At 35.3% G+C, this 17,313-nt stretch overlaps 1 protein-coding gene and 2 long non-coding RNA genes across 4 annotated transcripts; all 3 read right to left on the bottom strand.

Annotated features, from left to right (window-relative positions):
* Positions 1-4,224: 4,224 nt before the first annotated feature.
* LOC147291910 (protein FAR1-RELATED SEQUENCE 5-like) lies at positions 4,225-6,312 on the bottom strand. Its single transcript, XM_086236062.1, has one exon. It carries the CDS (start codon positions 6,310-6,312, stop codon positions 4,225-4,227), a length of 2,088 nt encoding a protein of 695 aa, XP_086092188.1.
* Positions 6,313-6,414: 102 nt separating this feature from the next.
* On the bottom strand, positions 6,415-8,329 carry LOC147291909 (uncharacterized). 2 transcript variants are annotated; one of them, XR_015121528.1, is made up of 4 exons: positions 8,022-8,329; positions 7,625-7,686; positions 7,294-7,367; positions 6,415-6,540 (listed from the first exon to the last, which is right to left on the bottom strand). It is a non-coding gene; the product is annotated as an uncharacterized LOC147291909 (long non-coding RNA). The 2 variants fall into 2 exon arrangements; XR_015121527.1 differs by lacking the exon at positions 7,625-7,686.
* Positions 8,330-13,237: 4,908 nt separating this feature from the next.
* On the bottom strand, positions 13,238-15,811 carry LOC147291908 (uncharacterized). Its single transcript, XR_015121419.1, has 4 exons — positions 15,514-15,811; positions 15,310-15,410; positions 14,463-14,517; positions 13,238-13,874 (listed from the first exon to the last, which is right to left on the bottom strand). It is a non-coding gene; the product is annotated as an uncharacterized LOC147291908 (long non-coding RNA).
* Between the last annotated feature and the right edge of the window lie 1,502 nt (positions 15,812-17,313).

Here is a 17,313-nt window from a genome sequence, read left to right as displayed (position 1 = left end):
AATCACAAAATTACATCTTGAACAAACTTACCATTTTTTTGATTTTGTTTTCAAGAATTGGTAACTTAATCTCAAGAAATGGTAAGTTACTAGTTTCTTGATCGAAGTTACCATTTTCTTGAACCAACCAGCAAGAAAATGGTAACCAAATCAGTGGGGCAAAAAACGTTACCACTTTCTTGATCATTCGTTTTTAAAATGGTAACTTGGTTCAAGAATGTGGTAACCAAGCCCAATGTTGACCAAAGTTACCATTTTCTTGATGTTTTTTCTCAAGAATTGGTTACATTTTCTCAATAAATGGTCAGTTACCACATTCTTGATCGAAGTTACCATTTTCTTGAACCAAACATCAAGAAAATGGTAACCAAATCAGCCAACCAAAACACGTTACAACTTTCGTGATGGTTTGATCAAAAAAATGGTAACTTGGTTCAAGAATGTGGTAACCAAGCCTAAAATGTTATGATAATTGGTAACTTATACTAATTAATAGATTAAGCATAAAGATCAGCAGTCAAAAGCAATTTTGCACAGTAGTACAAATTTACTGATTTGTAAAAATGTTTTTAAATGCAAATTTTGAGAACAAAGGAAGAACCTCTAACTTACTGAGCAATACAGAAGTATCATCTACTAATTCAAAATGATCAGAATATTTTAATCAAAGTGTTTGATTAATCAGAGTGTTTTAATCATGAATCGATACCTACTAAAATCATAATCTATATAAGAAGGCAAAAAAGTGGAACCACTTTTCCACAGCACCCCTCGCCAAACAAAAAAAGAAAACCAGAAAGCCTAATCTCTTTTTTAAGAGACTCACAGTCGTGGCCCAAATGACTGCATGTCCATTTTACGTTGGACAATTGAATTGAGAAACCTCATGAATTAGCTTTCAAAATCAATTAAGCGACGTCTGTAGCCAGCTAAGTAGCTATATCTATACATAGTCAATATTCACCATTAAACCATCTTATTCTTGGGCATGTCATCAACTATTTAAGAAACCTGAAGATAAAATAAATGATTTCACAACATGTTTATGTGTTTATTAACATTATTGTTTAGGTAGAAACTTGCCAAAAGCAGACATAATATACAATGGATTTATAAAATTTTGGGGTCCTAAATATTCGACGGCCTGAGATATGTAAGTATCTCATTCATTTGCCTACTTTCAAGACCAGCCTTAGACATAACCAACCTTTCAAGGGTTGCAAACGAAATGAAATCAAGTCCATAACGAAAATCAAGACTGCCATCTTTCCCAACATAAAGGGAAAAAATTAGCAAGCTTAAATTCACATGCATTAAGTGGGGGGAATTTGATAACAATGCCACCCCCAAAACAAACTCACAGTCTCGAGGACCTTGCAGGTCAATGCAGACGACCAAGCAAACGAAACCCTGGAAGAAAAACAGAAGGCAAGCAAGCAAACGCAAAGAAAAGGCAAACAAAAAATATTTGATGCCGCGGACAAATATTGTAATGGATGAAAAGGTAAAATGTTATAATATTGTAATTAGATGAAAATGATGACATAAAATAGGCTGTGATTAAAATTGAAAAAATTAAACGAGCAAGTTAAAGTATTGAAACGTTATATCTAAAATATTATTTGGGATACTTCAATAAAGATGACTTTGTTATCAAATTGCATACAATAAAAAACTGCATTTATGAATCACGTTTTTCATATCATTAAGAAAAGAGAGTGGTTGAGATTTGAATATATGCATAAATTAAATTTGAAATTTGAAGTGGAATAAAAGAACATAGAAATTATTTTCTTAATCCAGAAACATAATTGCAACAATACCTTGTCTTGCAGATCAAACACCTTCAGATTTACTTCTTTGAATGTGAATGTTGGTTTGCTTAACCCAGGAGTCCTTCATGGAAAAAAATAAATAAATAAATAAAAGGGTCAAGCGAATGGGGAGCAGAGTCATAAACTTGTGGGCATACTTGTAATGAATTAATTAAGGAGACCGGTGTAAAAATGAGTGGGTAGCCAAATATAATTAGCAGCAAATCAAGAACTGAGTGAAATTATGCACTTAAGCTACTGCTGACTTGAGGTTTCGTAATGGAAATATCTCAAAAATACCTTCTAGCTCGAGAGCAGCCCATAGTTTCACCTTTGAGAGAAAATATAAAAAACATTCATTTTCACCATTAGTATCCCTGTTTCTTTTTTCCATAACTTGTACAAAATTGAAGTCAAGCGAAGTTTCAAAAAATTATTGAGAACAAAAAAAAAAAAAAAAAACAATATACTAAGCTATAATCCTCTAGCTACAACTTTACGTTGAATATACATTCACATCCAAAAGAAAAAAGGTGGAGCATCAAAAGAACAACTGAAGGCTTACTGCATCATGAATGAATGTAGTTGCACAACATATGGATAGCTACAAATTTCTGCCTGTAGTATCCATTGTTTGAACATGACAGAAAATAAAGAATACACCTGCTCCTCCTCAACATATAAAACACTCATACAAAAATTATAAATAAATAAAAGAAAAAAGCAACATTTTTGAGTTTGACTGTTAAATTGCAAATCTTTGAGTTTGTTTCATGTCTGAAATAACAGTTGAGGTTTTCTTTTGTGAATGAAGCTGAATTATAACAGTTGTTCGCATTTTTTTGTGAAGGAAGGTAACAAGTGCTGCCAATTAATATTTTGTAAATGAAGGCAGCCTTTAAAAGCGGTGAATCATGCACCTATTTTTGTGCAAATGCATGCGCTGATTATTGATTTTTGTAAAGGGAGGCTACCTTAATTTAGATATTAGGATGGGATGGGGTAATTAATTATAGATATATGCTCTATATTTTGGTGCAATGTGTAATCTTTTTTCGGAAGGTCTTGAAATACTTGTATTGGATGTTGGAATTAATGGTAATGGAATGGATTGAGATTGCACCAATTTCAGGCTTGAATGTCAGTTTCTTTTATATCAGGATTGTAGTACAAATTGGATAATGACAGTGATATTATCGTACAAATTTCATATCAGTTTATTTACACACACATATATAAAATAGTATGCACATTAGTTTATCAAAAACAACCAATATAATAGTAACATTACCATATCAATAAATATAAAAAACATGATGTCCAACATTGTCTTTTATATCAGTTATAAATTAAATACAGATGTTTTAGATACATTCAAACATCTTTTAATAGAAAAAACTCAATATGTAACATAGCATGTAGATCAATTATGGGCGCATAAAACGATATCTAAGGTAGTTTACATATCCAAAATCACATTAAATATGATGTAGAAAGCATACAAAAATACATTTAATGGATTTACCATATCGATAAATATAACAGAACTAATGTCTTAATAAGAATTTAGATCATTTCCATAGTAATTAACGATGTGTGTCCTATCTTTAATATCATATTCAGAATTTTAATTCACTAGAAAATTTGAAAACTGATATCAAAAGGGCCTATTAGATATTAGAATTAAATAAAAAAGATGTCTAACCTCAAAATGGATATCAGTGTCAAAACGATATCTTGACCAAAGTACATTACATATCGTCTACCTAGACATCGCCATAAAACATGAATAGACATCAGTTATTCACTGATATATAAGGGGGGTATTTGTAGTAGTGGTATTAGGGTTGAGGGTTTAGGATTGCATGTCCAACTATGATTGTCAAACAGGGGTGTCAATAGAATACTTTAATAAAGCAATTGCACATCGGGCTATAATGGATTGACATTACATAACATTGTATCATAATTGGGTGGGCTATAATTTACGACTAAGTTTCTAATTTCACCAAAACCCAAACCACTCATGTTTATACATTTAGACAGTAAGTGTGTCCTACTAACATATTTTGGCGGAATCCTTTTATCTCATTTCCTTTACAATTTGATTCCCTACATGTACTTAGCTAGATTGTGGAGATGTGAGTTTGTCTAGTTTCGTAAAGACTATAAATTTAATTGGTCCTTGTAATAGTTTTTACTTAATAAACAAGCAATGTCAGAATCAAGCATTTACATTCAATAACAGTTACAATCTAAATTAATTTCACATTAAAAATTAAATAATAGCTCTACATACTAATTGTTTGTTATGGGACGTAAAAGTGTTCCAAACGACACTGAGGCTCATCCTGCTACAAATAAATAATAGCAATACATAATAATTTTTTGTTATGAGACTTTCAAGTGTTCAAGACGAAACTTTGCATCTGCGGCTCAACCTGTTGCTACTCCGCATCGCTGTCACTTTCAATCTTCCTACTGCCATTTCCGTTCTTATTTCCTGTACGGTGTCCCTTACTCTTGGGACAGTTGAGCTTGTCATGACCAAATGCATCACATGTACCGCATTTTCTCCATTGCCTCCCCGTCTGCCTCCTGTGTCTTGGGTTCCCTTGGTCCTCACGATGTTTGGATCTCTAACAATGTTGTTTGGTCGAGCAGCATTTCGACGGAAGCGAAGGTGGGTATCTCCTGCTTGCTTCCCAAACCCATCCAACAATGGTGCTAACCTACTTAATTCATTATTCAACAAATTGAAACCTTCCTCTGTTCTGGAAGCCAGGAAACACAGTTTGTTGCAACTTGTACTCAAATAACTGTACCTCGCTAATTCTCGTGCTTCGTCGGGAACAATGTTGTCGGGCAGTGGGATACCAGAAGCTGATTCCTTCGCTAACTTTGTCCATCTCTTAAGAATGAGAGATTCCGGAAACTCTTTCAAATTCTCATACTTCATGACATTAATAACATGGCAACATGGGAAGCCCTGTGATTTAAGGAGATTGCAAGTGCAATTTATTTCTAAGATACCTTTGATATGGTGGAATAAAACTTTGAACTGAACATGTTCCTCACCGTATGTATGAATTACATACATGCGACTTTTCCCAAATTGTACAGGCTGCGCGGTCACAAGTGAAGCAACCTTATTTATCTCCTCCCTTACTAACTTGAACACTTTGTCGGTGTACAAGTTTGCTGCATGCCGCTCCAATGCATTAAGATGAGTTGTCAGCACCTGTTTCGAATTCTTCATCTGAAAATCTTCAATCACATGTGAATTCCTCAGGCGTGCCAGACCCCTGTCAATAGCTGGGATAACTTCAAACAACTTCGGACCACTCTTGAGAAAGTCCTTGACAAATCTGTTCATGCCCTCACACCGTTGCGTGCTACGCATTCTACCCCAAAAATGCTGTCTACAATATCCTTCGGCCCATTTGTGACGAATCTCATACATATTCTTCAACCACTCTGATTCACCAAATTCTTCAACCATGCTCGTCCACCGCATTTCAAACTCAGGGGGGCTTGAGGTGGCCCACAGACATCGCTTGAAAGCCTGAATCAAGTTTGGGTCTTTCAAGTTTTGTGCTAAATTCTTCGTGATGTGCCATCCACACAGACGATGTGGAACTCCAGGAAGAACTGCATCTATGGCATTGCGCATAGCAAGGTCTCCATCGGTAATTACTGACTCAGGCCGCTTGTCCCTCATGGAAGATACGAAGGTCTCCAACAACCATGTGTATGTCTCCTTGGTCTCGTCCCCAAGGATCGCACATCCAAAAATAGTACTTGATAGATGGTTATTTGCACCGACAAACAACACTAGAGGCTTCTCATAGTAATTTGTCTTGTAAGTGCTATCAAACAGCACAACATCTCCAAAACAAGTGTAATCCACTAGAGATTGCGAGTCTCTCCAAAACAAGTTTACCAACTTGTTTTCCTCGTCCACACTAAACTTACAATATAATTCGGGGTCACTGTCGACTTTCCCACTCAAGTATGCAAGTGCAGCTTCAATGTCACCCTCAAAAAGGATTTCTCGGCGTCTACAATTCACCTTATTGTACAAATCCTTGATCGTGTAACCAACATTACGGTACCCTCCTGCTCGGTCGACCATGTACTCGTATATTTGGCACGTCCTAATTGATACACCTCGCATTGAAGTGGCCTGGAAAAGATCATCGTTCGGGATAGAGCGGTGTGATCGGATTAGAGGAGCCTCGCGTGACATTGCCAATGGGTGGTTGTGTTCCACACAGAATTTCTTCACAACATAACAATCACTTTTCCTACATAAGCCAATGCGGAATGCTGCTGGACAATTAACTCTTGTGATGCTCCTGGGACATCGCTTCTTATTCGGTGAGTTTATGTACTTCTCGGCTCTTTCGCCTTCCTTGTCACAAACCCATAATCTACTACAGAATTTATCGGTCACTACGGACCGTCTCCCATCACGTACCCTAACACCAAATCCCATCGCCGAGGCATAATCTCTGTAAAACTTGTCTGCTTCTTCCAGTGTCAAAAATTCGGAGTCTATAAGGTCATTTTCAGTTAGCTGCTCATAACTTATCCCATTGTGCTGCAGAATATCACCAAACCGAAACATGTTGCGAGTAGGGGTTGAAGGACCGGGAACATTCTGAGCTTCGTGGGGTGCAGATGTTGAAGCAAATCTGTTACAAGCGGTACCCATGTCTCCCTGCTGCAAAATAGATATATTTTTTAAGTAAGCAATTCATGAACTGTCCATTCACATGCAATTCTGTGTAGACGAAAGTGCAATTGCATTCGCAGACCAGTCAATACAATCTACTGTTTGCCAATCATGTTTTGACATGCAATCAAATAACATTTTGCACAACTAACAATAAAAAAAAAAATTGAAATTCCAGTTTCAAGCCAATTATTCAGACAAAATACTACCCATAATTGTAAACCCTACCAAATTCTACCCAACTCACTCAATCGAACCAATTTGAAGTCAAATTGTCAAGCTCAATGGGAAACGTCAAGAGTAATTTTAACCCAAATTCTTAAATCCCTAAATATATCCATACCTTGAAATCGAACAATTATCAAAACTATCCACATGAACCCATACCCCAATAACAATCTTAAGCCAAATCCTCAAATTAAATGGGAAAACGTCAAGACCATACCAACCTCATGCTATCATCATCGATTTCAGATTCTCAAAAGGAACCCACAACAAATTACTCATAATTTCATTGAACAAAAGCCATAATCATGGAGGATGATTTAAACCAAAAAACAAAAGCCCCTCATGACTTAACCCATTAATTAAGCCACAACTATGAAGGATGATTTAACCCAAAAGCCCGTCTTGAGTAGCCAATTTATTCTACCTAACAAATTAAAAAACAAAAAATACAGAAATAATTACAAAAATGATGGAGAAAAAAAAACCCATTATGAAAATGAAAAGCTCAAGCACCTTAATGGGATCAACCTTCTCACCCTGCACAACCACCTTGTGAGTCTTGCAATTTGTGCTCACATCTTCAACCCCTAAAATTAAACACAAACAACCCATTAACATAAATCTCAAAACATAAATTACTTGTTCCTTAAATATAAGATGCAAGAATAGAAGCTAGGGGAATTTTCCTTGACAAACATATTTGTTTCAATATTCAGTTCAGGCATATGCATTGCACTCATCACTGTATTATTCAATGGCACCAACAAAACAAACTCAGAAAAACAGCACGTAACGAGTTCATAAAATCATAAGCTAAAATGCGACCATGTGATGTCTTGTATACCTGCAAATGCATGCCTAGATTAACTCAGCCACATTGAAATTTGGAAATAGATTGAACACATCCTGCAATTTCAACCAAAACAAACATGGATGGAAACAATGAATTCACTTAATCATAATATACTTAATTTTATACTAAACATATTATTCCTACTTATATTAAACAGATTAAGACTTTTATACTAAGAAAATAATACAAAATTGTGAATTAAGACTTTTATACTAAACAGATTATTCCTACTTATATTTCATATTAAGTAAGCAATCGCTCTTACAACTTGTATATCTTCACAACACTACCCAAATAGATAGTAGAAAAGACAGTCACCATAAATTCTCAAAGTAAGAGAGAGAGGGAGAGATAGAGGGAGTGAGAGAGAGAGAGAGAGAGATAGTACCTTCAGGTAGACCTCCTCTTGCCAATTGTCTAGATGTGAAATCTATTTCTCAAATGTGGAAGTCAGTGTTCCTATTAAACAAGTAAACAGAACATGCAAGCACTAGTCAATTGAAAAACTACAAACGTTGTGGTTATATATATGTAATTCGACAAAGTGTCTTCAATAAGATGAATAGATATCCCAAGAAGTGAAACTTTCTATGTACAAATTCTGAAACAAGAATAATCAAGGTAAAAGTCCAACTTCCATATAATTCCAGAAAATGACAATGATTTCATTTAATAAAAAAAAGGACATATTTAAGATATTTTTACTGCACATACATACACTTCCTAGAAGCTATCTAATACAGTCCTATTTCATAGTTTGTAAATGAAGCAGTCAAATGTTTCATAATATATTGCAACAAGTTAACAACTGCAAGAGCAAAGAAATTATTGCATTGATAAAAGATATGAGAATCCAAAAAAAAAAAAAAAAGCTGCAAGAGGAAAGAGACTCTAGGCTTCATAATGAAGAGAAAGTCATGTCAATCAATAGACATTACTATTGACCTTCAGCAATCACTCAATCTTCTCATCTTTCTTAGCAATTGTGTCCTTGAAGGATGCTACCTGCAAGATTTAATAGATAATTACAAATTTTGATTAAGAGATGCATAAAAGTAAAAACATTTAGTGAAAACAAGATTACTTTTTACGTAAAAAGATTAGGTAGACACAATATATAACAGGATAATTTCAATAAGAACATATACATCTCACTTGACTGTCTACCATGGCTTCAAAATGTACCATGGGCTTTAAAGTTAAGTTAAAGTAAAACTTTCAATTTGTTCTCCCTAAAGCAATACTGTCTTTCAACTAGTGCAAAGTTTAGTTAATGAATATTGACACCCAAAAAAAAGTGGAAAAGCTAAACAGTGCATGCATTTCCAGTTTATGGATGTCATCATATGAATTGTAGACCCAGCCTACAAGGGTGCTCAACAAACCCATCCTACGCATGATCTCATACCTTCCAGTTATTTAGAAATATTGCTCTCCACCTGATCAAGTTTCAAGTTTCTGAATAATTTCAACGGAACCTCATCATCGTAAAGTATATCTAATTTTAAACCTTCATGGAAAATAAAATAGCCTAACAAATCAGCCCCACTTACGTACTCCTCCTCCCACCCCCCCCCCCTTTCCAAGATTTTGAAAAGAAAAAGAGCATAAAAACAAACCCCACTTTTCTTTTTCCTTGCACAAATTAAAAAGAAAAAAGGGAAAGCTATAACTATTCACTACAAATGAAAAAACTCGTATTGCCACACGAAAAAATAGTACGCAATCAATTAATTGGAAAGGTAGTAATCCTTCATATATCAGAGGTCAAAGAAAAGATGATATTCAGAATCAATAGTAAAGAAATAAAGGTGTGCACTGTGATAATCCTTCATATATTCCTAAACTGTCCACTCTTTAATAAAACTAATGCATGTAATTGTCCCCTGTGCATAGTCATAGTCAAACTTATTCCTAACAAAAACAAACACACAGAGGAGAACCTTAGAAAAATGAATATACCGATTCTCCTTTTGATTTAGCAGTGCCAATTTGTTTTCATACTCTGCTTCCCAGATGTCAGTGGTGCACAGGGATGAAAGGGATTTGGGATTGAAGTTGACAAATCACATAATTCAACCTGCATAAACACAGGTCATCCCTGCGCAGAAATATTTGTCATTCAACGTGTCTTGGCTTCAGATTAAATTGCTGCAAGTGCCTGTTTCTGAGCCTGCATAAATTAGTTCAAAATCCAAATATTAAATTCATGAAAGAGATAGAGAGTTTGACATATGAATAAATCTACAAAATCAAATGTAAACAAATCGAAGCCCTAACCTGGGTGAGAGAGACAGAGTCGGAGTTTTATAGTTTCTGAGAGATCGAAACTCGGTGAGAGAGAGAGTCTGAGTGAGTTTTCTGGGTTTCTAGGTTTCGAAACTCAGTGAGAGAGGGTCTGAGTTTTCTGGTATGATGGGCGATGGACGTGCTAGGATGGGTTTCTGAGTTTTGCGTTTTTTGGTGGGAGGATGGCGAAAGGGTGGCGACAGCGAGGATTGAACGACAGTGCGGCGAGAGAGAGTCTGATCTTTCTGGGATGGGTTTCTGAGTTTTCGGTGAGAGGATGGCGAGAGGGCGAGGATTCAGGGAGAGAGTGAGAGACTGAGAGGGCGAGGATTCAGTGAAAAAGTGAGAGACTGAGAGGGCGAGGGCGGCGAGAGAGGGTCTGGGTGAGGCTACGTTATTTATTTTGAATGGAGAGTGAAATGAGCGGAAGTTCTGTGTGATTTGGGTTTTACCACTTTTTTGATGCATCCCTCAAGAAAGTGGTAACTCTGTCAAGATTTGGTTACTTACCAAATTTTGACTATGAGTTACCACTTTCTTGAGGGATGCATCAAAAAAGTGGTAACTTCACAAAACTGCCTAAAACCCAAGTTACCACTTTCTTGATCTTAAATTCAAGAAAATGGTAAATTCACATCAAGAATGTGGTAACCACCTACGCATGCAACTGCATTCTCTGAGTATTAAAAACTAGCTCCTGTTTGCCAATCAGGTTTGAACATGCAATCACAAAATTATATCTTGACCAAACTTACCATTTTCTTGATTTTTTTTCTCAAGAAATGGTAATATTAGCTCAAGAAATGGTAAGTTACCACATTCTTGATCAAAATTACCATTTTCTTGAACCAACCATCAAGAAAATGGTAACCAAATCAGCCAAGCAAAACATGTTACCAAATTCTTGATCGTTCGATCAAGAAAATAGTAACTTGGTTCAAGAATGTGGTAACTAAGGCCAATCTTGACCAAAGTTACAATTTTCTTGATTTTTTTCCTCAATAAATGGTAACATTTTCTCAAGAAATGGTAAGTTACCACATTCTTGATCAAAGTTACCATTTTCTTAAACCAAACATCAAGAAAATGGTAACCAAATCAGCCAAGCAAAACACGTTACTACTTTCTTGATCAATCGATCAAGAAAATGGTAACTTGGTTCAAGAAAGTGGTAACTCAGCCTAAGCTTGACCAAACTTACCATTTTTTTGATTTTTTTCCTCAAGAAATGGTAACTTTAGATCAAGAAATGGTAAGTTACCACATTTTTTATCAAAGTTACCATTTTCTTGAACCAAACATCAAGAAAATGGTAACCAAATCAGCCAAGCAAAATACGTTACTACTTTCTTGATCAATCGATCAAGAAAATGGTAACTTGGTTCAAGAAAGTGGTAACTCAGCCTAAGCTTGACCAAACTTACCGTTTTCTTGATTTTTTTCCTCAAGAAATGGTAACTTTAGATCAAGAAATGGTAAGTTACCATTTTCTTGATCCAAGCTACCATTTTCTTGAACCAATTCTCAAGAAAATGGTAACCAAATTAGCCAAGCAAAAAACGTTACCACTTTCTTGATTGTTCGATCAAGAAAATGGTAACTTTGATCAAGAAAGTGGTAACCAAGCCCAAGCTTGACGAAAGTTACCATTTTCTTGATTTATTTCCTTAAGAAATGGTAACTTTTTCTCAAGAAATAGTAAGTTACCATTTTCTTGATCCAAGTTACCATTTTCTTAAACCAATCCTCAAGAAAATGGTAACTAAATCAGTGGGGCAGAAAACGTTACCACTTTCTTGATCGTTCGATCAAGAAAATGGTAACTTCGATCAAGAAAGTGGTAACCAAGCCCAAGCTTGACCAAAGCTACCATTTTCTTGATTTTTTTTCTCAAGAAATGGTAACTTTTTGTTAAGAAATGGTAAGTTACCATTTTCTTGAACCAAACATCAAGAAAATGGTAACCAAATCAGCCAAGCAAAACACGTTACCACTTTCTTGATCGTTCGATCAAGAAAATGGTAACTTAGTTCAAGAATGTGGTAACTAAGGCCAATCTTGACCAAAGTTACAATTCTCTTGATTTTTTTCCTCAAGAAATGGTAACATTTTCTTAAAAAATGGTAAGTTACCACATTCTTGATCGAAGTTACCATTTTCTTGAACTAAATATCAAGAAAATGGTAACGGAATCAGTGAAGCAAAACACGTTACCACTTTCTTGATCAATTGATCAAGAAAATGGTAACTTCATTCAAAAAAGTGGTAATCCAGCCCCAGCGTGACCAAACTTACCATTTTCTTGATTTTTTTTCTCAAGAAATGGTAACTTTTTCTCAATGAATTGTAAGTTACCATTTTCTTAATCCAAGTTACCATTTTCTTGAACCAAATCTCAAGAAAATGGTAACTTCATCACTGGGCCAAAAAAACGTTTCGCACTGCAACTGTGTATACACGAAAGGGCAACTGCATTCTCAGAGTGCTAAATACAAGCTGCTGTTTAACAATCAGGTTTTGACATGCAATTCAAAATTACACTATTTGACAAGTCTGGAGACGCGCCAGAGGTTCATTTTTTTTTCAACTTGGGTGGGTTAATTTTATATTTTGGGCGAGGATGGAATTTTTTTGGTTTCAATTTCAATATTTTGTGTTTTAATTTTTTTGTTTTAGTGATTTTCAATTTTAGTTTTTTGAATTTTAAATTTTGTAGGGGGTTTTTTTTAGATCAAATTTTTTAAGGTATTAAGTATTAACAAGTTTAATTAAAAACCTTATACTAAAAGTCTAAAACTATATACATTACACATTTACATGTGTTTTACATTTTTAATCAATATTGTATCAAAATGTTTAGGCATTCTTGAGTTGGGTAAAATTTGTTGAATATCAAGTACCCAAGAGTGCCAATACATATTTTGCCAATACACATGCTTGTATTTTGCTGCCCCTTTATGTATTAACCAAAATCTTTTTCTGTTTTTTAATCATTGAATAATGCTGTTATAATTGGGATCCTGAGCAGTCCCTGTCGAATCGTTTAAAATCATTTAAACAGATCAAACGCAATGGATGAATTGTCAAAAGAACAAAGCAAATGCCATTTGTTTTTTCAGCCCAACTCATATCCAAAACAAGATTGGAAATCGTAATCAAGTTTTTTCGATGTATAAAACCTCCTGAAACTGATATAAATAAACAAGATTATACATGTCAATTTTTAATGGGATTTGGATGTTATAAATGTTATTTATATTCCATTCTCTCATAAAAATCCATCCATTCAACAAAAATCCATCCATTCATAAAAATTTCATCCATTCATTTAACTAATCAATATTTGTTCAAATACATGTTCCAAAAGCACGGAGAGTTTCAGAGACCAATTTTGATCCTTGGAGAACATAATGGGACCATTGGAAGTGGTTTGGAAAATATCAGCAACTAGCTTGAACACACTTGGTATGAAATACTAGTCAATCTTCATGTGTTGATTGCTGAGACGTTGCAGACCACACAATGGCAACATACTCTGCCTCTGCAATAGGTCTGGAGGTAAGATTGCTTCTTCACACAATTTTAACATGAAGATATACAGTGAGCGAACGGAACTACCAACCCAATCTGCATTCATTAGTTTGTTTTCATTAATAGAGCCTTTTAGATCCCAATTCAAAAACTTCATGAGATAGCAAAGAAATACATAAGATAGCACAAGATACATGATTATTCAATTATAACTGCTGAAAATGGCAACAAAACAAGTAAGAAAGTACTGTGTGACATTTACTAAAGAAATCGGAATATTAATGTGTGATTTAACTTCTCAATGTTATCTGCTATATGATACTTAGGTTATACCAGACAAAAGGATAAAAGAGTAGTACTTATCTCGGTGGTATAAGCTTCTGTGCTTATTTTCCTCAGTTTGTCATGCTGGTCAATAATTCTGAAAAACAGAGAAAAGAAAAGTGGTAAGCATGCTAAATACTTGCTAAAGAAAAGTGGTAAGCATGCATATACTTGCTAAAGTGGGAGACTTGAATATATTGTGCCCTGGAAGAATTTCATGCTCATATATTGTCTGAACACCCATGCCCAAAATTTTTAACCATGGAATAGATTTAGTCTCTAGTTGTTAAAGTCAAAAGCGGCTGCCAAGTCCATGCAAAAAGTCTGAATTACTAGTGACCTTCCCATTTCTTAGAAAAAACTCAGATGAAGGGCCTTCGTTTTCTCTTCTCTACCTCTCTACTCCAATTTTTAGTCATGAATTTGACCCATGCAGCTGATACCATATCTCCATCACAATTCATCATAGAATGTTTTTGCAGCATTCTTGTAACAATCTCATAAGAATAAATTCAGTATCACATACAATCATTTACTTCAAAAAAAAAAAATATTTAAAATCTTGTAAAGAAACATGAGCTGACAAACATAAAGGGAGCATTAACACAGGAGCTCTGCATTTCATGAAACCTAGACGTGTGGAGGTCAATTGTTGAACTCTCAGAGATTAAAATAAATGAATTACCATGAATCTGTTCCTTATGCTCAGTTGCAGTTTGAAACAATCCCGCATTGAATATCTGAACATATTTTGATGAGTTAAAGATGATGCTATACATAATGCTTCAAAATATGCATTAAAATTGAACCACGTATGCAATTCAAACAGGTTGATAACATGTCATGCTATCACAGAATAAAAAGAAGAGGTCCAGTGGCATGTTTTTGTATCAAGCACAAAGGTACAAAAACCATTTAAGCAATTATATGTAAGGTCCTATAGCATGTAGTTTTCACTACTTGCAGTGATCTACAGTACCCGAGTACAGGACCCAAAAGCACGTATCTAAGCATTGTAAAATACTACAATGCTTAGATGGGAAAGAAATCTTTAAGCAAATTTATTATTTAAGAAATAACCAATCAGAAATGGAGCCAATAAAGTAAGCCAGAAATTGTAATGCCCTACTAAGAATTGGTTGATTACAGGCACTGATCCAATCTACCATTTTCTTCTATTAAAACCTTCAACTAACATATAAAATTGGTCTTTCAATAACAATAGAAAAAAGCATCAACATCAGCAGATTAGAGAAGAGCAAGCACATGGCCATAGGAAATATGCTATCTACACAAATAATAGGAAAAATAAGATGCGGGATTAGCCTTGAACTCCAGAACAAACATACACAACACTAAAACTTCAGACAATTTTTATCTCCCTGATAACATTACATTCAGAGAACGTAACAGTACAGGTAATGCAGGTACACATAGTTGCACATATCATATATTCCTGCATCAAGGCAGCATACAAAACTGTACCCATACATACCAACATGTATCCGGTTTAAGGATAGAAAAAAACATACCAACAGATCTTCCTCCTGGACTCTGTGCTGCTATATGTGAAAACCCAAATCGGGGAAAAAACCAATTACATTTTCTGGCATAGCAAGAAAAACCAATTCCTCTGAAATCCATACAAGTAAGAGAATTTAAATACACAAATTTCAGAAAGCCATTGCAAGGTAATTGACAAGATTGACGATCTCTCTATGAGAACGCAATTATACCTCTGTAATGATCCGGTAGCGACCATGACCTGATACCTGATCCCCGAGAGAGACCTCGAAGCCGCTAGAAACTCAGATCGCCGGCGAAGGGGTTGGATCTGTTCTCCTTTGATTCTCCTCCATGATTGAATTTCAGGACTAAAGGAGGACACCCAGACGATCAGTGTGTCGAGAGGACGATGTCTTGGGTGGTCGGTGTCGCAACTCCGCTAGATAAGGCGGATGGCCGTCACGAAGTTCAATCGATTCGTCGATTTCGGCATGGTAACTGGTAGATGAATATTTGGGGCCGATTTTGCCAACGTTTCCGCCGGACGGCTGGGCTTTGATTGGAGAAAGGATGCGGGAGAGAGAGGGTAAAGATTAAGAAGCAAAACTACGTAATATTTTGAAATTAACTTGCTACCTGCTGGCCCATAAGTTTTTTTCTTAACCGTTAGATCAACATTTACTGATCTAACGGTCAAAAGCTTGAAGGCATCTAATGCCTGCAGTTATGTTAGAATTTCCGTGGTTACCTAATACTATTGTTCCATATGATCTACATGTTCGTACCTCAAGTAAACCCAATTTTTCAATTTACTATTCTTCCATATGATCTACATTGCATATATTCACACATCAAAGCTGTTTTAGCAACTCCTAACTCAGAATTAAACCAAAATTAAGATACTTCATATATATATATATATATGTAAAATTACATTACATGATAGGTTCCATAAGTGTGATCAGTTGTACAAAAAATACATTTGTTAGTTTTTAGGATTTGTTATATTGGCTATTTTTCTTGTCAAAACCATTGTATTTATTTTTATTTAATCACTCACAAGCTCTAGGCTAGATTAAGGACAAGTTCAGCTGTATTGAAGAAGTCAAGAATGAACAAAGACTCAAGGTATACTGCACTTCATTCAATTCATGAAAATATCAGTTTTGTGTCCATTTGACTAGTCATAAAGAACAATGTTTTTCACGTACAGTGGTTGATACAGTGACAGACACTGCAGTGGGGCCATTTCGGGTTTTTCTTTTAAAGCCCATTTCATTGAAAGCTCATTCTCTGATTGACTTGGTTTTTCTTTTACTAGACATACATGTGCATTGCAAATGACTTGGTTCCCCCACTGTATCAATCAGATCTGATTGCATCTTAGTCATTCACGCCACACACTTACACACACATCAACACTATTCATCATCTTCTCCATTTCTGATTTTTGCAAAATAACGCAATATTGGTTTTTACAGCTCCTCATTCCTATCCTTAGTAATACTAGGATACCCCTCTAGGACAAAGGGAATATGCCCCTTATTCGTCTCTTGTGGACAGCCATTGATTGGCTTCCACGTGGCTCGAGCAAACACGGAAATGGTGTGTGTGTGTGTACGGGTATATGTGATACTCTGTTCAGATCTTTTTGTGTGTGTCTATGAGCATTTTCAGTGGGTATTTTTCGTGGTTTTATGCCTAGGTATTTTCAGGGTGAGTGCTCATTTTTATCAAGTCAGAAAATGTTCATTTAATTCTTAAAAATCAAAATGATTTTCTGAACTTGTTTGTTTCATCTAAAATTCTGAATGGGCTTGAGTGTTTAAATCTTTTTATATATTTTTCAAACACATTCATTCTAGATTTTAGTTGAAGGATTCAGTATCAACCTTTTCATGCCTCTAGCTTGAGAAGGTTGATCTTCTTTTTAAGAATCCAACATTAGCATATCATGTTCATACATTGATGAATCTACTGGGCTTGGTGTGAATTGGTGCCATGGGTTGATGAGCTTGGAGTTGGAGCTG

This window comes from Dryas octopetala, chromosome 3 (assembly GCF_963921425.1).
Source record: "Dryas octopetala chromosome 3, drDryOcto1.1, whole genome shotgun sequence".
NCBI lineage: Eukaryota > Viridiplantae > Streptophyta > Magnoliopsida > Rosales > Rosaceae > Dryas > Dryas octopetala.
The sequence above is the reverse complement of the archived record's forward strand: the minus strand, read 5'-3'. Positions and strand labels throughout refer to the sequence as shown.

Excerpts from the sequence above, each read along its gene's own strand:
- LOC147291910 (XM_086236062.1), bottom strand. The coding sequence starts at position 6,312 with ATGGGATTTGGTGTTAGGGTACGTGATGGGAGACGGTCCGTAGTGACC.